General features: G+C 39.3%; 2 protein-coding genes and 1 long non-coding RNA gene across 4 annotated transcripts; 2 read left to right on the top strand and 1 right to left on the bottom strand.

Moving 5' to 3' along the window:
• Positions 1-2920: 2920 nt before the first annotated feature.
• Positions 2921-3982, bottom strand: LOC134321834 (uncharacterized). The gene is made up of 2 exons (XR_010013926.1): positions 3890-3982; positions 2921-3026 (listed from the first exon to the last, which is right to left on the bottom strand). It is a non-coding gene; the product is annotated as an uncharacterized LOC134321834 (long non-coding RNA).
• Positions 3280-9779, top strand: anapc16 (anaphase promoting complex subunit 16). 2 transcript variants are annotated; one of them, XM_063003670.1, is made up of 5 exons: positions 3280-3297; positions 3903-3974; positions 6776-6957; positions 8161-8235; positions 9058-9779. In XM_063003670.1, the coding sequence occupies exons 3-5, from the start codon at positions 6813-6815 to the stop codon at positions 9165-9167; spliced, it is 330 nt and encodes a 109-aa protein (XP_062859740.1). In that variant the 5' UTR covers positions 3280-3297; positions 3903-3974; positions 6776-6812; the 3' UTR covers positions 9168-9779. The 2 variants fall into 2 exon arrangements, with proteins under 2 accessions (XP_062859740.1, XP_062859739.1); XM_063003669.1 differs by lacking the exon at positions 3280-3297 and having other exon boundaries at positions 3745-3974.
• A 7297-nt stretch (positions 9780-17076) lies between these two features.
• On the top strand, positions 17077-19353 carry ddit4 (DNA-damage-inducible transcript 4). Its single transcript, XM_063002936.1, has 3 exons — positions 17077-17229; positions 17983-18143; positions 18277-19353. The coding sequence occupies exons 2-3, from the start codon at positions 18002-18004 to the stop codon at positions 18762-18764; spliced, it is 630 nt and encodes a 209-aa protein (XP_062859006.1). The 5' UTR covers positions 17077-17229; positions 17983-18001; the 3' UTR covers positions 18765-19353.
• The last annotated feature ends 2091 nt before the right edge of the window (positions 19354-21444 follow it).

Genomic DNA, 21444 nt, shown 5'->3' with positions numbered 1-21444 from the left:
CTCTTAAAGGCGCAGGAGCGCATTAAATTATAAGCGCGTCTCTGTAACGACTCGAACCATCACAACAATCATACAGTCGTTTAAGCTCTCGCGGGCCGGATCAAATGACGCGGCGGGCCGGATCTGGCCCGCGGGCCGTGAGTTTGACACCCCTGACCTAGATCAATAACTAAAAAGTCTACTCTCCAAATATATGCATAAAGTATGTACAACTTATCCCACTTTGTCTACACACCATTATTAGGACTTTATTGTCATGTTTTACACACTTTGGTTACATTCATGACAGAAACAGACTAACAGTAGTTACTCATTACACAAGATTCATCAGTTCACAAGTTCAATATCAAACGCAGTCATGGACAATTTTGTATCTCCAATTTACCTCACTTGCATGTCTTTGGACTGTGGGAGAACATGCAAACTCCACACAGAAAGGACCCGGGTCACCCCACCTGGGGATCGAACCCAGGACCTTCTTGCTGTGAGGCGACAGTGCTACCCACTGAGCCACCGTGCCACCCTCTCATAGACTTTAAAGGATTTTAACCTTTAACTGAAACCCTGAGAGCTCAAAACTACCAAGCTGCTGTTGGGCCATTTAGCAGGACCTTTAAATGTTCAACTTACTTAAGTCATGATAAAAATACATAAAAGCAGCATGTTTACCAAATGCATGAACAGCACAGACATGGTGGTTCAGGCCAGGGGCGTAACTACAGGGGGGCACTAGGGCCCATGAGCTCCTAGTTACACCACTGGTTCAGGCTTTAATACACACGTAGACCTGTTGCACTTATCTCAACAGCATACTCAGCTAGCAAAAAATGTATGGCCCAGTTCTGTGTTCCGGCATGCCGGAACTTTTTGTGTCGGCCCACATCCGGCAGCCGGATCTGGCCCGGTGTCAAAATGAATGACAGTTAGATTGTGGCCCTTATACGGCTGCCCGGATCCCAGCCATGACTGCCAGCAATATACCAGCACTTAACCACCTGCTAGCCAGAACAGCCATTATCGGGCCAAATATGGCCCAGTTCTGGCCTGCAGTAGATTTTTAAAAGGCTTTCCCCAGCCATATGTAACCTTTAATGGTCACTGGGACTACAACTGTTCTTGCTTCTTATTGCTATGAAAATACTCTGTAATATATATATATATATATATATATATATATATATATATATATATATATATATATATATATATATATACACAGTGTATCACAAAAGTGAGTACACCCCTCACATTTCTGCAAATATTTCATTATATCTTTTCATGGGACAACACTATAGACATGAAACTTGGATATAACTTAGAGTAGTCAGTGTACAACTTGTATAGCAGTGTAGATTTACTGTCTTCTGAAAATAACTCAACACACAGCCATTAATGTCTAAATGGCTGGCAACATAAGTGAGTACACCCCACAGTGAACATGTCCAAATTGTGCCCAAATGTGTCGTTGTCCCTCCCTGGTGTCATGTGTCAAGGTCCCAGGTATAAATGGGGAGCAGGGCTGTTAAATTTGGTGTTTTGGGTACAATTCTCTCATACTGGCCACTGGATATTCAACAAGGCACCTCATGGCAAAGAACTCTCTGAGGATGTGAGAAATAGAATTGTTGCTCTCCACAAAGATGGCCTGGGCTGTAAGAAGATTGCTAACACCCTGAAACTGAGCTACAGCATGGTGGCCAAGGTCATACAGTGGTTTTCCAGGACAGGTTCCACTCGGAACAGGCTTCGCCAGGGTCGACCAAAGAAGTTGAGTCCACGTGTTCGGCGTCATATCCAGAGGTTGGCTTTAAAAAATAGACACATGAGTGCTGCCAGCATTGCTGCAGAGGTTGAAGACGTGGGAGGTCAGCCTGTCAGTGCTCAGACCATACGCCGCACACTGCATCAACTCGGTCTGCATGGTCGTCATCCCAGAAGGAAGCTGACGCACAAGAAAGCCAGCAAACAGTTTGCTGAAAACAAGCAGTCCAAGAACATGGATTACTGGAATGCCCTGTGGTCTGACGAGACCAAGATAAACTTGTTTGGCTCAGATGGTGTCCAGCATGTGTGGCGGCGCCCTGGTGAGAAGTACCAAGACAACTGTATCTTGCCTACAGTCAAGCATGGTGGTGGTAGCATCATGGTCTTGGGCTGCATGAGTGTTGCTGGCACTGGGGAGCTGCGGTTCATTGAGGGAAACATGAATTCCAACATGTACTGTGACATTCTGAAACAGAGCATGATCCCCTCCCTTCGAAAACTGGGCCTCATGGCAGTTTTCCAACAGGATAACGACCCCAAACACAACCTCCAAGATGACAACTGCCTTGCTGAGGAAGCTGAAGGTAAAGGTGATGGACTAAACCCAATTGAGCACCTGTGGGGCATCCTCAAGTGGAAGGTGGAGGAGTTCAAGGTGTCTAACATCCACCAGCTCCGTGATGTCATCATGGAGGAGTGGAAGAGGATTCCAGTAGCAACCTGTGCAGCTCTGGTGAATTCCATGCCCAGGAGGGTTAAGGCAGTGCTGGATAATAATGGTGGTCACACAAAATATTGACACTTTGGGCACAATTTGGACATGTTCACTGTGGGGTGTACTCACTTATGTGTTGAGTTATTTTCAGAAGACAGTAAATCTACACTGCTATACAAGTTGTACACTGACTACTCTAAGTTATATCCAAGTTTTATTTCTATAGTGTTGTCCCATGAAAAGATATAATAAAATATTTGCAGAAATGTGAGGGGTGTACTCACTTTTGTGATACACTGTATATATATATATATATATATATATATATATATATATATATATATATATATATATATATATATACTTTATTATAATTATAAGTAATAATAATAATAGAGTACAATTAAAACAGTAACAGAAAAAAACAAATGTACACCAAAACACATTTTTCAATATTTTATTTCAAGTATTTTTATTTATTATAAAAATGTTTTGTCCTGCCATAATTGACTGCTGATCTCCTGCCTCCTGACACTGATCTGTAATTCTGGAATGAAAACAAAAACTAATATTGTATATATTGTTCTGTTACTACAGTATTAATATAATGTTTAATATAATGTTTTAGTATGTTTTTAGTCCTAAACAGCAGCAGTTAACGTTACCTTAAAATCCTCAGTGAATAAGTGTAAAAGATAACGGTTTTCTTATTTAAACTGAACTAAGTGCGCGAGGCTCCTCGCGCATGCGTTCAGGGAACCTTTCGTATTGAAGTAGTGAACTGATTCTATCTGACACCACCATGTATTAACGTTAAGGTAATAGTTAAAAATCACTTGCCAGTTATCATTGTTATAAACAGTTATCATTGTTTAGCGTACGTACATCTGGTTCAAGTCAAACAAGCTTATCAAGCGACTGTAAAATAATTTTACACATACATATACAACTATTATATTGGATTAAAAAAGTTGCTTTGAGTCTCAGTCAGCCGACATGCAGCCACTGCCTAACCGGAGCCGGAATCGGCCCAGATCTATCTTGCTAGCTGGGTAGTGTAGTGTTGCAAAACATCAATGCCACCCCACACCGAACAATGTGTGGACAAAATCCTTTACCACAGCATATTAAAAATGTTTGAGGTAATGGTATTTTTGAGCTAACAGACATTAAATTCAAACGTATGTGTCTTGATTTTACTCTAAACATGTTTAGTTGTAGTCCTGTTTTCTTTCAAAATTAGTATCCGCGGTTTTTCCCCACTGTGAAAGCTAACCTATCTATATCCAAGTAAGGTGTATTTACGCCCATGTGCTTAGTAATAAGCACTGGACGCACCACCTCGACCTTGACCGGGATAAAACTCGTTTTTCAGCTCATGAAGGCCTTATTTTAAGATAAGCCGCTTACTCCGGATCTACAGATGTCGCTGTCTTGCTGATGCAGGGAGATCGTGTGAGAAGTAGCAGCAGTATAAGGAAAACAAAACAGATAGGTACGGTTTTATAATTGCTCACTTTCTGATATTTTAGTTACACAAATATTTAAGGCGATGTCTGAGCATTTCTAACTTTTCTATTAAAAAAAAACCTTAGTAAAGTATGATAAATATTTTTGGTCTGTTTAAATAAACGCAAATACGCCTACTACTTCGCTAGCTTGATAAATATTAGCCTGTTACAACTACGGTTTCGTCTCAAACAGCGCGATACATGACTAAATAGTGTGTACTTGTGTAATTGAGTTTTTACTATGTATGCACGCTATCTGTGACCTTACTTTTGCAGTTTAAGATGTAACCCAGAAAAAAACAGCTCACTTGCTATCTGTTTTTAGTTAGCTCAGTTATGCTAATAACGTAGATGAGTAGTAGTTCCTAAACATTAAACAATCCAGTACTCTCTGAATCCCACCACCATAGCAGACATCCCAAGTTGCAAAAACTCATTTCAGGGAGGTACCCCCGGACAAGGGGGAAAAAGCTAAAAAATATCTCCCACACAACAAGGGGTATGGGTGATAACAGAACTTTTAGGAGCTGCTAACTGTTCGCGTCACAAACACATTAATGTGTACTACATAGTGCACTAGATAGTGTGAAAAATAATAGATTTATGTTCACTACATAGTGCACTAGATTGTATATTAGAAGATAATTTGTTCCTTACTTAGTGCACTAGATAGTGTACTAGATAATAGACTTATGTTTCTTACATAGTGCTTTAGGTAGCGTATTAGTTAACAGATTTAGGTTCCCTACATAGTGCACTAAACTGTATATCAGATAACGGATTTATGTTCCCTACATAGTGCACTAGATAGTATTTTAGATATGAATTTATGTTCCCTACGTAGTGCACTAGATAGTGAATTAGACTATTGGTTTATGTTCCCTACACAGTGCACTAGATTGTATATCAGATCACGGATTTATTTTTCCTACATAGTGCACTAGATAGTGTATTAGATAATGCATTCATGTTCACTACATAGTGCACTAGAAAGTATAACTAGATGATGATTTATGATCCCTACATAGTGCACTAGACAGTATATTAGACAATTGATTTATGTTTCCTACACAGTGCGCTAGATTGTATATCAGATAACGGAGTTAATACACGATCGGGAATAAAGTCTGTGTCGCCTGCGTGCGTGTGTGTGTGTTTGTGTCGCTCTTGGCTGCTCGTTCTAGATTCCGGGAGATTTTATCTGACTTGCGGGCATCAGGGAGCCGCTATGTATATGCGGGAGACTCCCGGAACTTCCGGGAGACTTGGGATGTCTGCCATAGTCCCCCATCTAGCACCTTAACCATACACCACATGTAAACACAGGTGCCCGTAGTGCTACTATACGTATAAAAACTTATTATCAAAAGGTTTATCCAAAAAGTCATTGGTGAGAACTAAGAAAATGCACTCCTAAGACCTGTGCCAGTTTTTGCATATTGGAATTTAACTAGGGGTGGCACAATGGTTTGGAGGGCAGCACTGTCGCCGCACAGCATGAAGGTCGTGGACTCCCAGGTGGAGCGGTCTGGGTCCTTTCTGTGTGGAGTTTGCATGTTCTCCCCATGTCATGCAGTCAGGATAATTGGAGATACCATAGATGTTAATTGGAGATTGGAAAGTCCCCCTGTGTGTGACTGAATGTTTGTATGTTGTAGGCAGTTGTAGGTTAAGGTACTGGATTAGTAATCGAAACGTCGCTGGTTCGAACCCCACCACTGCCAGGTTGCCACTGTTAACCTTCAATTACTTACACAATAACTACTGTCAGTACTGTAAGTCGCTTTGGATAAAATCATCTGCTAAATGCCAAAAATGTAAATGTTTGACCTGTGATGGACTGGTGACCTGTCTGCAGTGTTTCCTGCCTTTCACCCAGTGAATTGGACCCACCACATCTTTTAACAGGATAAAGCGGTGGTGAATCAGACAGTGCATGAATAAGTTTAAGTTAAATTCACTTAAATAGTCTTCATCTACACAGAGAGGAAGTCATAAAAAATTAAAATGTTTAAAACTCAAACCAACACATGTCTGGGAGGAAAAACTGTCCAATTATCTTCTGGCTTGTCCTTAAAAATTAGTGCAATTTTAGTTTTGGCCCATTTTCTACCCAGGACTGTTCACATTTATAGCAGCTTAAGTATATGTCTGTACTGTTTATTATGTAGCATTTGTTTTTGCATTGTATTACTTGTTGGTTGGATTACTGCACATCCCTAGGCACATTAGGATCAGGTGGAAGGCACACTGGCAAGATAGCCAATATACAGGAGTAAACCAAAGTCTCTACGAACATGAGGATAATGGACATTGTTTTATACCTAAGATCTTTGTAGGCGGCTACACTGATAACTAATGTACTTCTTGGAGAAGTACATGGATGTTATTTTTATAAATTCACTCAGGCCAAATAAAAATTAGGCAAACCAATATGATCTTGCTGCACCATTTGGGTGTTACCCTCCAGAGGAAGGACGACAGATGTATAAATTAGTCAGTCTGGTGTTCTTGTTAAACAATAAAAAGCCATTTTATTTGAAGTTTGTTATTTAAGTTTGTAAATGCAAAACGAAGTCAATTAATATACATAATTTCCCTTTCAAGATGAGAAAACCTACTGAAAAATGGAATGCTAATACAGAAGACCTTGAGCTTAATAGGGTGTAATAGCTGTTATTTTAAGCTTGTTTAAAAAATTTTACCGAGCATGACTGCAGAAACTAGTATGTCATAGCCTATGTAATGAGCTCCATTTATGTACTCAGGTACTATTTTCCCACAGATACGCCTACATTTCTTGAGCCAGCACTACAAGCCAAATGGCAGCAGCTTCTTCTTCGTCCTCCTCCGCCGGAGGTGTTAGTGGGAGCTCCGTCACTGGATCTGGCTTTAGTGCATCAGAACTCATTCCACCTAGAAAAGTTCTCTACACATACCCTAAAGGAGCTGGAGAGATGATGGAAGGTATTTTTACTGAATTTAAAATTAATATTACTCATTAAAAACAATTTCTCAAGTAAAAGCATGTAAATATCATGTAAAAATTGAATCAAAAAGCATTTAACATTTAAATAATATAATCATTAATAACATACATCAATGGAAGTGTAGTAGGTGAGGTATTGGACTTGGGTGTCAAGTCTCATTACTTCTATGTTGCCAATGCTTAAATTGTATTCACTTACAATTGTAAGCTGCTTTGAATTAAAGCGTCCGCCTAATGCTAAAACTGTAAATGTGAAAAAGACCCAACTTTTTTTCTAAAACAAGGATTATTTATCTTATAGCTATGTGGCATGCTTTATTTGAACAATTATCGGCACAGTATATTGACAGGTTGGTTTTTTGTTATATGGGTCAATTACATAAAATAAATAATATGCTTTGTGGCAACAGTTTAGGGAAGACCCTTTCCTGTTTCAACCTGGCTATACCCCTGTGCACAAAGCAAAGCCTATACAGACCTGGTTTTGTGTGGGAGAACTTCAACAGCCTGTACAGAGCCCTGAACTCAACCCCACTGAACATTTTTAAGATGAATTGGAATCATGAGCCAGGCCTTCTTATCTATCATCAACTGCCTCTCAAATCCGAAAGAGCATCAGTTCTCGCAGACGTTCACCAAAATTTTGTACAAAGGTGTGGAGACTGTCATAGCTGCAGGGGGTAGGGGCTCAGGACTCTGTTTTTGGAGTGCTTTCTCCAAGCCATACCACTTCTAGACAACAACAGACTTTTTTGTTTTTAGGGTCTAAAATGTCTGGGTCATTTATCCACATGGGGACATGCATTTCCAACAGTCTGAGTTATTGGATTCAGAAAGATCAGGGGCCATTAACAAGGAAAAAACAACCCTAGTCCTAGTTCTGTTGCCTAAATTGGCACATGCTGTGGTTAAAGTACTTAACGGGGTTTAGACTCAGAAGCATTGGGGTTAGTGGGGGCTTTAAATGGCACACTGCAAAAGTGGAAAAACAGGCCAGTTCAGGCCTTGTTGTGTTTAAGATGTTAAATAAGACATTAATTACTTAAGACACTAATTTGCATTCAATACAGGGTTGTTGCATAAGAACAAGAATTAGTTTACTTCATTAGTTACACCCGTCTCATCCCAATACACAAAATAGTTTTGTCACATTCATATTTTTTTTCCTTTTACCTTTTCAGATGGCTCAGACAGATTTCTTTGTGAATCAGTATTCAGTTATCAAGTGGCATCAACACTAAAACAGGTGAAGCATGGTAAGTCACATTTTTAAACTTTATTTAACAAAAAGACAGAACGTAAAGTAATAGTTGATCAAAATTGGGATTAAAATTACATTTACAGTTACTCTAGTCGTAGTTGTCCAGCCAGGGCATTTATTTATACTATTATTGTCCAATGTTTGTCTTTTCAGTTTTGCATTGGAACCTGGTGCTACTAGGGTTATGTAGATAAAACTATAGCTGTAAATTCAGGTTTTTGACAGATTGATCATTACACGCTTTCCCTATACCTCATTGCTAAATAATCTTACTGGTTTAACATTGTTTTTCATAACAATTGGGGTTAGAATCCCCACTGGGCCGGTGAGGAGTGTACATGCAGTGTCCAGGTTGTGTTAATGCTTTGCACCCAGTGATTCTGGGAAGGCTGGACCCACCACAACCCTGATCAAAATATAAATCATGGAAATTAAATAAAGTTAATACATAGTCGGAGCAGAAGCATGGTCAAATTGTTTTTTCAAGAGCACATGATTATTTTGGCATCGTGTATAAACTATTTTAAGCCTTCTCTACTACAGAGAGGTGCGCATGAGGCACTGAAGTCCAGCACAGTTTGATAATTTCCTATTTCAATACACCTAATAACTTTTTAATAAACTTTGAATTGTTTTTAGTTTGTTTAAAATGGTCCACTCCGTAGTGTAGTGCACCTTCGTTGTACTTTTTAGCTTTAGGTTAGGGCAGCTTTGGAAGATTTTCATACTTGATTGATGATGGATGCTGCCTAAAAAACAGTGTTCTGTTTAATAAGTGCTGCATACATCTTTACTTAAGTGTGCTCTACTGTTTCAGATCAACAGGTTTCTCGTATGGAAAAGTTAGCCAGCCTGGTGGAGGAGCTGGAGGCAGACGAGTGGAAATATAAGCCAATTGAACAGCTGCTGGGTTTCACAACTTCATAGCTAACATTGTTGTGGCTTATAATTATTTACAATGAATTAATACCATTAATACTTTTTCCACAACATATATTTATAAATGTGTTTTCTTTATTAAATTATGGGTGCTGAACTGCTGTGTAGGTTACAGTCCTAACTGAGGTTCTTTGAACATTTTGACAGTTTAACTTGATTTTATAATGTAAATATACCAGTGAACTTGACCTACTTTGTAGATCATACCATGTATGCAAACATATCTGGAAGAAGCTGACATTTTTGGCATATTTCAAACATGAAAATAACATTTTCTTCAACTTATATGACCTGAAAAATCTGAAAACCAGCTTGTTTCTGTAATAAACATGGGTTTAAAACTAATTTGGAAAACCTTTGTCAGTATTCACAGCACAGATTGCTGAATCTACAAATGCAAGTTAAGGCTACAGTGCACAGCAGAAGCCACTTGGCTCGGATGGACCGATGTGATTTGAAAACATGAATAATCTATGATTTACTTTGAGTGTATTGCAGTGTTCCAATTCGAAATCTGATCCAGTTGGTCAGTGAAAACATAAACACATTTTTTGCACTTCTGTAAGGTAAATAAAGGTTCAGGAATGAACATATCACAGATTCTTGTTGTTACTGTCTTTGTGTGTACTTAATACTATCAATGTAAATACATGGGACATGATTGTCTATTTTTAAAAGTTCAAACACTTGACTATTCTACGTCACTCATGTTGACGTAGAATAGAACAGAATGCTTTAATTTGTCATATATATATACATATACAGGGGTTGGACAATGAAACTGAAACACCTGGTTTTAGACCACAATAATTTATTAGTATGGTGTAGGGCCTCTTTTTGCGGCCAATACAGCGTCAATTAGTCTTGGAAATGACATATACAAGTCCTGCACAGTGGTCAGAGGGATTTTAAGCCATTCTTCTTGCAGGATAGTGGCCAGGTCACTACGTGATGCTGGTGGAGGAAAACGTTTCCTGACTCGCTTCTCCAAAACACCCCAAAGTGGCTCAATAATATTTAGATCTGGTGACTGTGCAGGCCATGGGAGATGTTCAACTTCACTTTCATGTTCATCAAACCAATCTTTCACCAGTCTTGCTGTGTGTATTGGTGCATTGTCATCCTGATACACGGCACCGCCATTGGATGCACATGGTCCTCCAGAATGGTTCGGTAGTCCTTGGCAGTGACGCGCCCATCTAGCACAAGTATTGGGCCAAGGGAATGCCATGATATGGCAGCCCAAACCATCACTGATCCACCCCCATGCTTCACTCTGTGCATGCAACAGTCTGGGTGGTACGCTTCTTTGGGGCTTCTCCACACCGTAACTCTCCCGGATGTGGGGAAAACAGTAAAGGTGGACTCATCAGAGAACAATACATGTTTCACATTGTCCACAGCCCAAGATTTGCGCTCCTTGCACCATTGAAACCGACGTTTGGCATTGGCACGAGTGACCAAAGGTTTGGCTATAGCAGCCCGGCCGTGTATATTGACCCTGTGGAGCTCCCGACGGACAGTTCTGGTGGAAACAGGAGAGTTGAGGTGCACATTTAACTCTGCCGTGATTTGGGCAGCCGTGATTTTATGTTTTTTGGATACAATCCGGGTTAGCACCCGAACATCCCTTTCAGACAGCTTCCTCTTGCGTCCACAGTTAATCCTGTTGGATGTGGTTTGTCCTTCTTGGTGGTATGCTGACATTACCCTGGATACCGTGGCTCTTGATACATCACAAAGACTTGCTGTCTTGGTCACAGATGCGCCAGCAAGACGTGCACCAACAATTTGTCCTCTTTTGAACTCTGGTATGTCACCCATAATGTTGTGTGCATTGCAATATTTTGAGCAAAACTGTGCTCTTACCCTGCTAATTGAAACTTCACACTCTGCTCTTACTGGTGCAATGTGCAATTAATGAAGATTGGCCACCAGACTGGTCCAATTTAGCCATGAAACCTCCCACACTAAAATGACAGGTGTTTCAGTTATTTTGTCCAACCCCTGTACATACAGTGTATCACAAAGGTGAGTACACCCCTCACATTTCTGCAAATATTTTATTATATCTTTTCATGGGGCAACACTATAGAAATAAAACTTGGATATAACTTAGAGTAGTCAGTGTACAACTTGTATAGCAGTGTAGATTTACTGTCTTCTGAAAATAACTCAACACACAGCCATTAATGTCTAAATGGCTGGCAACATAAGTGAGTACACCCCACAGTGAACATGTCCAAATTGTGCCCAAAGTGTCAATATTTTGTGTGACCACCATTATTATCCAGCACTGCCTTAACCCTCCTGGGCATGGAATTCACCAGAGCTGCACAGGTTGCTACTGGAATCCTCTTCCACTCCTCCATGATGACATCACGGAGCTGGTGGATGTTAGACACCTTGAACTCCTCCACCTTCCACTTGAGGATGCGCCACAGGTGCTCAATTGGGTTTAGTCCATCACCTTTACCTTCAGCTTCCTCAGCAAGGCAGTTGTCATCTTGGAGGTTGTGTTTGGGGTCGTTATCCTGTTGGAAAACTGCCATGAGGCCCAGTTTTCGAAGGGAGGGGATCATGCTCTGTTTCAGAATGTCACAGTACATGTTGGAATTCATGTTTCCCTCAATGAACCGCAGCTCCCCAGTGCCAGCAACACTCATGCAGCCCAAGACCATGATGCTACCACCACCATGCTTGACTGTAGGCAAGATACAGTTGTCTTGGTACTTCTCACCAGGGCGCCGCCACACATGCTGGACACCATCTGAGCCAAACAAGTTTATCTTGGTCTCGTCAGACCACAGGGCATTCCAGTAATCCATGTTCTTGGACTGCTTGTCTTCAGCAAACTGTTTGCGGGCTTTCTTGTGCGTCAGCTTCCTTCTGGGATGACGACCATGCAGACCGAGTTGATGCAGTGTGCGGCGTATGGTCTGAGCACTGACAGGCTGACCTCCCACGTCTTCAACCTCTGCAGCAATGCTGGCAGCACTCATGTGTCTATTTTTTAAAGCCAACCTCTGGATATGACGCCGAACATGTGGACTCAACTTCTTTGGTCGACCCTGGCGAAGCCTGTTCCGAGTGGAACCTGTCCTGGAAAACCGCTGTATGACCTTGGCCACCATGCTGTAGCTCAGTTTCAGGGTGTTAGCAATCTTCTTATAGCCCAGGCCATCTTTGTGGAGAGCAACAATTCTATTTCTCACATCCTCAGAGAGTTCTTTGCCATGAGGTGCCATGTTGAATATCCAGTGTCCAGTATGAGAGAATTGTACCCAAAACACCAAATTTAACAGCCCTGCTCCCCATTTACACCTGGGACCTTGACACATGACACCAGGGAGGGACAACGACACATTTGGGCACAATTTGGACATGATGACTGTGGGGTATACTCACTGATGTTGCCAGCTATTTAGACATTAATGGCTGTGTGTTGAGTTATTTTCAGAAGACAGTAAATCTACACTGCTATACAAGCTGTACACTGACTACTCTAAGTTATATCCAAGTTTCATGTCTATAGTGTTGTCCCATGAAAAGATATAATGAAATATTTGCAGAAATGTGAGGGGTGTACTCACTTTTGTGATACACTGTATATATACAGTGTAGAGTACAAAAAAAATGCTATTTCCACATAAGGCCTACAATAGACTGGCACTTTTAAAGTAATGCATTTAACAGCACTGTTTAAAAACTAAAGCAACCGTTTGTTTGTTTTTGGGTTCAAAAAGGCTTTGCTTTGTTCCACACTTCTGCAGTCGCTACTAATTTTACTGCTGTGGTCTGTGGGATTCTCCTCCCCCACAAGAGGGTAGCAAGAGAGTAGCTGCTACAGGGACTGTAGAAACAGGAGAAGTTAAAGGAGGGGGTGCAGAGAAAGAGTAACTAAACCCACATTCCTTGTCCTAAAGTATATACTTTAGTTTAAAGTTAAAGCAGACCATTCAATACACACACAGTTTTAACACACCAAGCAAATTTAGAAATGTCCTCTTATATAATGTTCATATTTTTTAGTATTTCAAATCATTTAATAAATGAAAAAGCAGCAGACGGGTGAGGCTGTTGTTAGTGGGCAGAACTCACTGCTAACTGAGGCTTGTTTACACAGTGTTTCCTGAACCAGCTCAGTAAAACTTGCTTTGTGGGACAAAGTGTCCTGCCTGATGTTTTGCATCTGAATGAAAGCAAGGCCCAGTGAGGAACTGACTGTACAGCACATTCTGTTCCAAGGGGTGTTTCACACCGTGAAATGTATAGAGCAAAATCCTACTGTCTATGTTTTTTACCCCACTAACTCAGATGTCACTGACTTTCAGAAAAGCCAGTTGCACACATTATAACTCTACACAAAGTGTACAGCTCATAAAATCTAAAATGATCATATAATAAAACTTAATAAGATAGTTGTAGTTTATCAGCGCTGTGTTGTTTGTGCTGACCGCAGTGAGAACAGTTTGTCCAGCCCTCACTTGAACAGTCCCACAAAAACAGGCATTCTGGAATGAGAATCAACCAACTTAAACCCGAGCAAACTTGAACTGCATGTAGGAGCGACACATACATTAGTCTAACACAGTAGACCACAAAGTAAGCTTCATTTAAACTGTCTCAAAACAAGAACTGGACACTACAACTGTATTCATAACTTGATGACACCCTTGGTAAAGTGTTTGTGAATGTTGCTTAATATCAGTGTGACCTACTGACAATTATTTTTACAACATTTTGGATAGTATGAAAGTTTCACTCTATTTTTATTTTAAATTAAGCAGAACATTTTGATTTTGACTTGAAATTGTTCTTCCAAACCTGTAATGTTGCAAAATCAAGTATCTTTAATATTATTTAAAGAACAGAATTTTTACTGTTATTATACTCCATATGGTTAATTGAGAGTTACAAATGTAAAGCTGTCAAACATTAATGCAATAAAGAGATTTATTTCGGATTCTTATTAATGAATATATATTACATCCATTTTATAAGCCTATCAGCTTATGTTTTGGCATTATTTATACATATTTTCTAATTTTGTAATTGTAATTTGATGTGCATTTTGGTGTTTTTAATTACTATCATTCATACACAGAAAGTCAGGTGGCACAGTCACACAATATATGCAATATATGTGCATTTATATTTATGTATAGTTATATATGCATTTATATTTATGTATACTTTTTACTAATTACGTAGTAATTATGTATTATTATGTACAAATATGCCACCATATAATCCAACCACTGATATTATTTTTGCAGTAGATTACTTGTTTGGGATTACAGTCACTAAACAGATCTCACTAGGTTGTTGTAGTTGCATCAGATGAGCTGGAGCTGGTAATAAAATGCTGACACACACAGGATAATGCAACATTGCATCATACTACAGTCTGGCTACAGGAGATGCTGTAGTATGCTCCTGGCGAATCAATGGACATTTACTAATTCATGGTTTCATTTACACTTTCAGACATGCTGTAATTTAATACAAATATGTAAGAGGGCACTCACTTGATCATGCACGTACACACAGTAGTACACTCTGTACACACGCACTGAGATAACCGGTAGCGTAACTGGATGACTGATATGGAGTGATGTAATGTTGCATCAAAGCATGAGTCTTCACGGCAAATTACATGCACTTTAGAACTCACTGCTTATTGATTTCCATTCTAATACATTAACATAGTGTATTGGAATCTAGATGTTTTAGTGCAGCCTATAAGAGGCTTTTAATTACAAAGGTTATTGCCTGTGAGGAGCAAGTGTACTAATATGGTGTTCAAATGTCTACTATTATCCTCTATTAGCTTGTCATTTTAACATGTTTGCATTTATATGCAAAAGTTTGGACACCTTGTCACATTCTTTTTGTTGTTGATTTTCCTTTTTCTGCACAACCTATTTGCCAATATACATACATTTAGCAAAAAACTGTAATCATGCAATAAAACATCTAAACATTTATTCCCTGTAAAGGACATAGCGTTACTTAGAAAATCAACAAAACATCCAGAATTTAGCATGAAACTTTAAATATATATATTTTTATTGTCATTTTTACAGCAGCTGTGATATGTTATTTTTCTGTAATGTTAGAACAAATGGACTTGCCTTTTGGACAGTGCATTCTCCCCAAACTATTTTATGGTTTTCCTGTCTTCTATAGGCCTACATAAGGACTCCATTTGGACACATTAGTGTAGTGGTATCCTGTATTATCTGTATAAATAAAGTAAGATTAGAATGTGTAAAGTAAGTGCATTATCATTGAACAGGATTTTTCCCTGTCTTCTAAGTGCTAGTATAAATAATGTTAATAAATAAGCCTTTTGTTTGATTTTTTAAGAAGACCTTCACAGTGCATTAGTCTTTTTGAGCACACATAATGCAAATATATAGTTTTAAATATATGTTTTGAGGGCCTACATAATGATTCCATTTGGTACGGTTATATTAGTGTAGTGGTATCCTGTATTATCTGTATAAATAAATTAGGATTTGAATGTGTAAAGTAAGTGCATTTTCATTAAACAGGATTGTTTTCATGTCTTCTAAATGCTAGTATAAATAATGTTAATAAATAAGCCTTTTGTTGGATTTTTAAAGCTTCACAGTGCATGAATCTTTTTGAGCACACATAATGCAAATATACAGTTTTGAATATATGTTTTGAATTTCAATTTTCTGATACAAAAACAAATTGCAGTATATAAAACATTCTACCACTTGTCATTAATCATTTAGTAATATTTTTTTGTATAATGCATGGCAGTGCTAGATCGGCAAGTAATGTACTGGACTGCACAGAAACATATGTCATGTGGACCAGGGTTCGATCGAAGACTGTGAGGATCTTTGCATGATTTTCCTATGTTTATGTGGGTGATACTCCAGTTTCTCCAAAAAAACATACCATTTGGTGAACTGGCTGCTCTTAGTTGCTGCTAGGTGTGAGAGGGAGAACTAATTAATGGGTGTGATTCTTCTCAAAAGATGTATCCTGTCTAGGGTGCATACTGTCCTTGTGCTCAGTGTTTTCATGTGGCCACCTGACTAAACATCACTTTCAGAAGATAAAAGTAAGTTGCATGTTATTAGGTTCTCTAAATTTAAAATAGGTGTTGCACGGCAATATCCTGGGACATGGGTTCAGCCAATTAATTACTGTCTGTAAGAAGTTTTGAATAGTCTCCTACTGAAAACAAACACAAAGCATACTAACTACTCTACATAGCCCTGCAAAGTGAGAAAATGTGTTTGTGGCTTTGTGCAGAATTGTGACCCAGGGTTTATTCCAACTTTGTGCCTAATCTTTTCACTTGGTGCTGGAACCACCACGACCCTTACCAGAATGAAGCGGTTAGTGAAAAAAATCCAAATTTCCAAGTTTCTATAAAGCTTAGTGGGGAACATATGTTTGTTATACTTGTCATGGATTGGTAATGAATGTGTGGTGGTTGTTTCTGCTGGTATTTGTGAAGCTTGGTCATTCTGCTTAGTTGGCCTTCGTTTAAAACTTGAAAACAAAGACAATAAATTATTAATTGGCAAAATACCTGACCAAATGTTAAGTTTGTCCCTCAATTCCCCCGTGTCCATCTAGGTGGGGTGGGAATGGAGCTACTTGGAGGTTTTGCCCCGGCTTGTTCTGTGAGAGACAATAGGAGGTTTGGGTTGTTTTCACTTCCTCAGCAGACAATAGCGCGAGCACAGCAACACTCACTGCAACTGTGTTACCGGGCAGAGTGCAGCGCTCGGGACGTGCGCTCAGAGCTGATTGGCTGAACGGTATATGGGGGCACGGAAAGCTGCAAGGGGGCGGATCTATATAAAGAGCTTTGTTCACATCCATGACATCAGTGTTTGCGGAAAGCTGGTGGGAGAGGGATAACGCAGCACTGAAACCTTAGCACTTATGCAGCTTCTCTTTGTTACTCTGTGCAATCTTTAATTTGCGTGGAATTACTGAAATAGCGTCAAAAACTGCACACACATCGAGGATACTGCATAACAAGTTGATTTTGGTGAGTGTCTTACTTTTAAAAGGTTTGGGACTGGGATGTTTCATTGTTAGTCTAGAACTTTCCATTCTGTTGTTTAGGTCAGACAATTGGTGCCTGATGGTGCATAAAACTGCTGAACTGTAGCATAACCTGCAAATTAAGTCTGTTTTATAAATGTATTTCTCAAAGCAAATGAATTAGTAGTTTATGCGGTTTCTTTGTGAGGCGAGTTAAGTTGTGCAAAAGCCAGCTGAGCCTTTCATTGTCTGCCTGACAGTCTGAACCAAGTTGTTTTGAGTGAAACGTATGCAAGTGTTCAAGTATATTTTGGAACATATTGTCAAGAGTTTGCATATATAAAATATAGTTGAAATATTGCATAACAATACATTTCTTTCTATACATGCAAAAACAAAGCTGCATGTATGTAACGTTTTTATGAGACATTTATGAGGCATCTATGTGCAGTACAAACACGGCACAAAAATAATGGTCATTTTTACACTGAAATATATTGTATATGTTAAATCCATTTTATACTCAAGCAGATTTCAGTAAGATTTTAAACATTTTTGCAATATTAAATGTTAAGGCTACATCTCACTTACTTAAAAGAAATCTTTTTGTAACTGCGAAAAAAAGACTTAGTAAATGTCTTGCTAAAAGTGGCTTAAAACTGTCACAGTAAACTCAGATATTTTGTCTTCATATCATGTAACACTGTCACTTTGTCCTGAATACATATCTATAACCGATTCAATTTTTTTGTTACAGGCTTGAACTGAAGCACATCATGCAGGCTACAAGTGAGAATGTTTGGGCTGATTCAGCTCCCCAGCGACTGTCCTGGAGTGGCCTGGTGCAGAAACTGAGCAGCAGTAACAGCATTGACTCTGATTCTGACCACAGTGGCACAGATGATGGATCAGACACTGGTATGTTATCCACTTTTTGCTTGCTTTGTCTCTAACATAACTGTCTTATTATGTATTTTACACTGGCCCACCTAGTACATATTACACCTTTAAACAAAGTTCTAAGTAATAAGTTCTTTCTAATCTTTTCCAGGCTCTGTATCTCTTCCTGACTTGTCAGCTCTTGATGCTGACATGTTCTATGACCCAATGGAGGAGAATGTCTGTAAAGAAGTTGTGCAGCAGATTGCTCTTTGTTTGACTGAAGCCAAAGACTACACATTACACTGCTCCAAACTCCTCATTCCTATCAAGCTCCTGGAGCACATAGGGAGTGAACTGGTGCAGCTGGCAGCGAGTGAACCATGTGGTCTGCGGGGAGCGCTCATCGACCTGTGTGTGCAGCAGGGTGAGACGTTTCAAAACGCTGGTCAGATCGCGGCAGACCCCTGTGTCGTACCCACCTTCCAGCTCACGCTGGTCCTCAGACCTGAGTCGGAGGGCATCTGGCCAAAGATTCAAGGATTGTTTGCGTCAAAGTCGTCTCATTCTACGAGACGTGTACTTAAACTAAGCACTGGATTCAGAGTGATTAAAAGGAAACTGTATAGCTCAGAAGAGCTGCTTATAGAAGAGTGTTGAGAGACTAGATGTCTTAAGCATCCATCATGTTGAAGGATGAGTCTCTTGGTATCTGATCAGAAAATCGCCCTTAACCGAGGACTTAAGTGGCATTGCTGTGTAATGACTGCCTTTGGCAATACATTTTGTATGTGACCTTAAGGAAGATATTACCACACTATTTCTCTACATGCTTTGTCACCAGGGTGTTTATATGAAAAACAAAAGGTACAAATGTAAGCAATTTTGTCTTCAAGACTGTATACACGTTTAAAAAAAAAAAACTGACTTCTTATATTGCACTTCTTTCTGGCAGTTTTCAAACCTGTCAAGTACTGTTAACTGCTTTGGAATGTTTACCTCAGTTTTTAAAGAAACTGACTGTGGCAGCTATCATTGTTACAAACTAGATTTACCTGCATTAAATTTTTTTATTAAGCAAGTGCCATTTCATGAACATATGAGTTTGATCCTCAGTTTGAATGGTCCACCTTTTTTATTTTTTTTATGCCTTTACCATGCATATTCTGTGCATCATTATTTATTTGATATTCAAATACTGTTACGTACACGTTTAAGGAAACACAAAAATAAATTATAAAAAAAAAAAAATCATGTCTTGTGTTCATTCTTATTAAAAGTAAAAAAGAATAATTAAGTATGTCAACTTCGGTTAATTTGTAAAAGTTTGTGATACTTGGTATATCAGGGCTCAGGCTTTCACAAACTGCTCAAATGATAAAAATTTGAAATAGTACTTAATAGCATTTAAAAGGTGCTTAGGTGGTGCAGTGGTAAGTTTTGCAAGCGGTGCTATCGTCCGGTTGGACATCTACATACAGACACTGGCTGATTGAATGTCTAAGAAAGGAGATGGCCCAAGGCCCAGCGATGGATTGGCGTCTTGTCCAGGAGTGCGTCACTGCATTGTGGCCAGTGACTGCAGTGAAACTGGACCCACTGTAACCCGGACTGGAATAAAGCAGTAGTAAACCATGAAAATAAAAAAATGAAACCTGGCCATTGTTAATGAATGCAAAATACTACAGCTATCAGACATTTCTCTCTGAAACATTAAGAACTTTGGAACAGGTGTAAGGTGGGAGTCACTGCATTGGTTTAGAGGGAACCCAGAGAATCAGTGTTGTCCAGGGAGAAGTGCCTGAAATTAGTACTTACACCCTAATGTTATTAGGCAATTTTGTGCTTTAAATGCTTTGAACACTTAATTTCTACCTTTTCTCCCTGAATGACAGGTCACAGATAAAACATTTATGAATTTAAGCCTCTGGTACAGCACAGTCTGGTAATTTGGCAGCTCAAAATTTGGCAACACCTGGAGTAGTTACCAGATTTACTAATGTGTTTCATAAGTCTTCTCTAAAAGGGTCGATGATTCACATAGATAGCAAAAGCATCATAAAATGAGTTTTTTGAATCAGAACCCCATCTGCCAAAGCATTGAAAATTTTAGAATATTTAAATACAGACCCTGACTGTTAATCTGACTATTTCCATTAATTGATTAATATGAGACTTGATTATTAATGCCTGTGATATGAGGTGAGAATGTTCTGGATCAGACATTAGGGCAGTGGTAGCTCAGTGGTTAAGGTCCTGGAATTGTAATCAAAAGGTTGACGGTTCAAGCCCTGCCACCGCCAAGTTGCCACAGTTGAGCCCCTGAGCAAGGCCCTTAACCCTCAATTGCTCAAATTGTGTTCAGTCATAACTGTAAGTTGCTTTGGATGCTGTAAATATCAGACATTTAATCAGTAGGAATAGTAAGACTGTGCAAGGCAGTGGATACTTAACTCATTGACTTTACCTGTTTTAATCTAGACCAGGGATCATCACACAAGCTAAGCAAATGGTTAGATTATTTGTGTATTTATTACTATTTAATATTAGAAGGGTGGCACAGCTGGTAGAATGGGTGCCCCACAGCAATGTGGGTTCAATCCTTGCCTTCGCTCGCTATCTGTAGGGAGACTGGCATTTTATCTGTGTCTGCATGGTTTTCTTTGGGCATTCTGTTTGTCTGTGTCCGGGTGTATAGCCTGCCCACATATACATGTTTATCAGAAGTATTTATCCAAAACTGCTAACAATTTAGAAGGTTTTCATTTCTGGGTCTCAGTGGTGGGTTAGCATAATAGACTGTTGTGCCACATGAGTGCCCTCAGCTTAGTTAGTATACATTTCAAACAACTGAAGGCCAAGGGACCAATGCTGGCAGCTCTGCAGTGGTAAAGTACCCCAAATTTCAGATGTATCATCCAGTACTTTAATCACAGAGCCACCACTGCTCCCACATTTCACAGTGAAGGAATATTTTTGGTCACAGTTTTTTAAATACCAGCCCAGAATTCTCTGTACAAACAATAGTTATATAACATTAACAAAATGTAAACTAATATTACAAATGAAGTGCAAGAGCATGTTCCCCTGAAGTACTTCTGTTATAAGTAAATCACATTTTTAAGGTTTTTTTTGAGAAAGAAAAAAAGATTAAATATGAAAATATAATTCATCAGAGACACAAATCCAGTACAGACCAGTCTGAGTGAGCTGGGACAACAAACTGCTGGAGAACGTGAGCTGCTGCATGTCTTAACCTACGCAGCCTGCCAAATTCTTACAGTCAACATGACTCAACCACATGAACACACTCTCTCGGCTGCCTAAATAAATCACACAC

This window comes from Trichomycterus rosablanca, chromosome 10 (genome assembly GCF_030014385.1).
Source record: "Trichomycterus rosablanca isolate fTriRos1 chromosome 10, fTriRos1.hap1, whole genome shotgun sequence".
NCBI classification, from domain to species: domain Eukaryota; kingdom Metazoa; phylum Chordata; class Actinopteri; order Siluriformes; family Trichomycteridae; genus Trichomycterus; species Trichomycterus rosablanca.
Note: the sequence above shows the minus strand (reverse complement) of the source record. Positions and strands in the feature narration are given on the sequence as shown.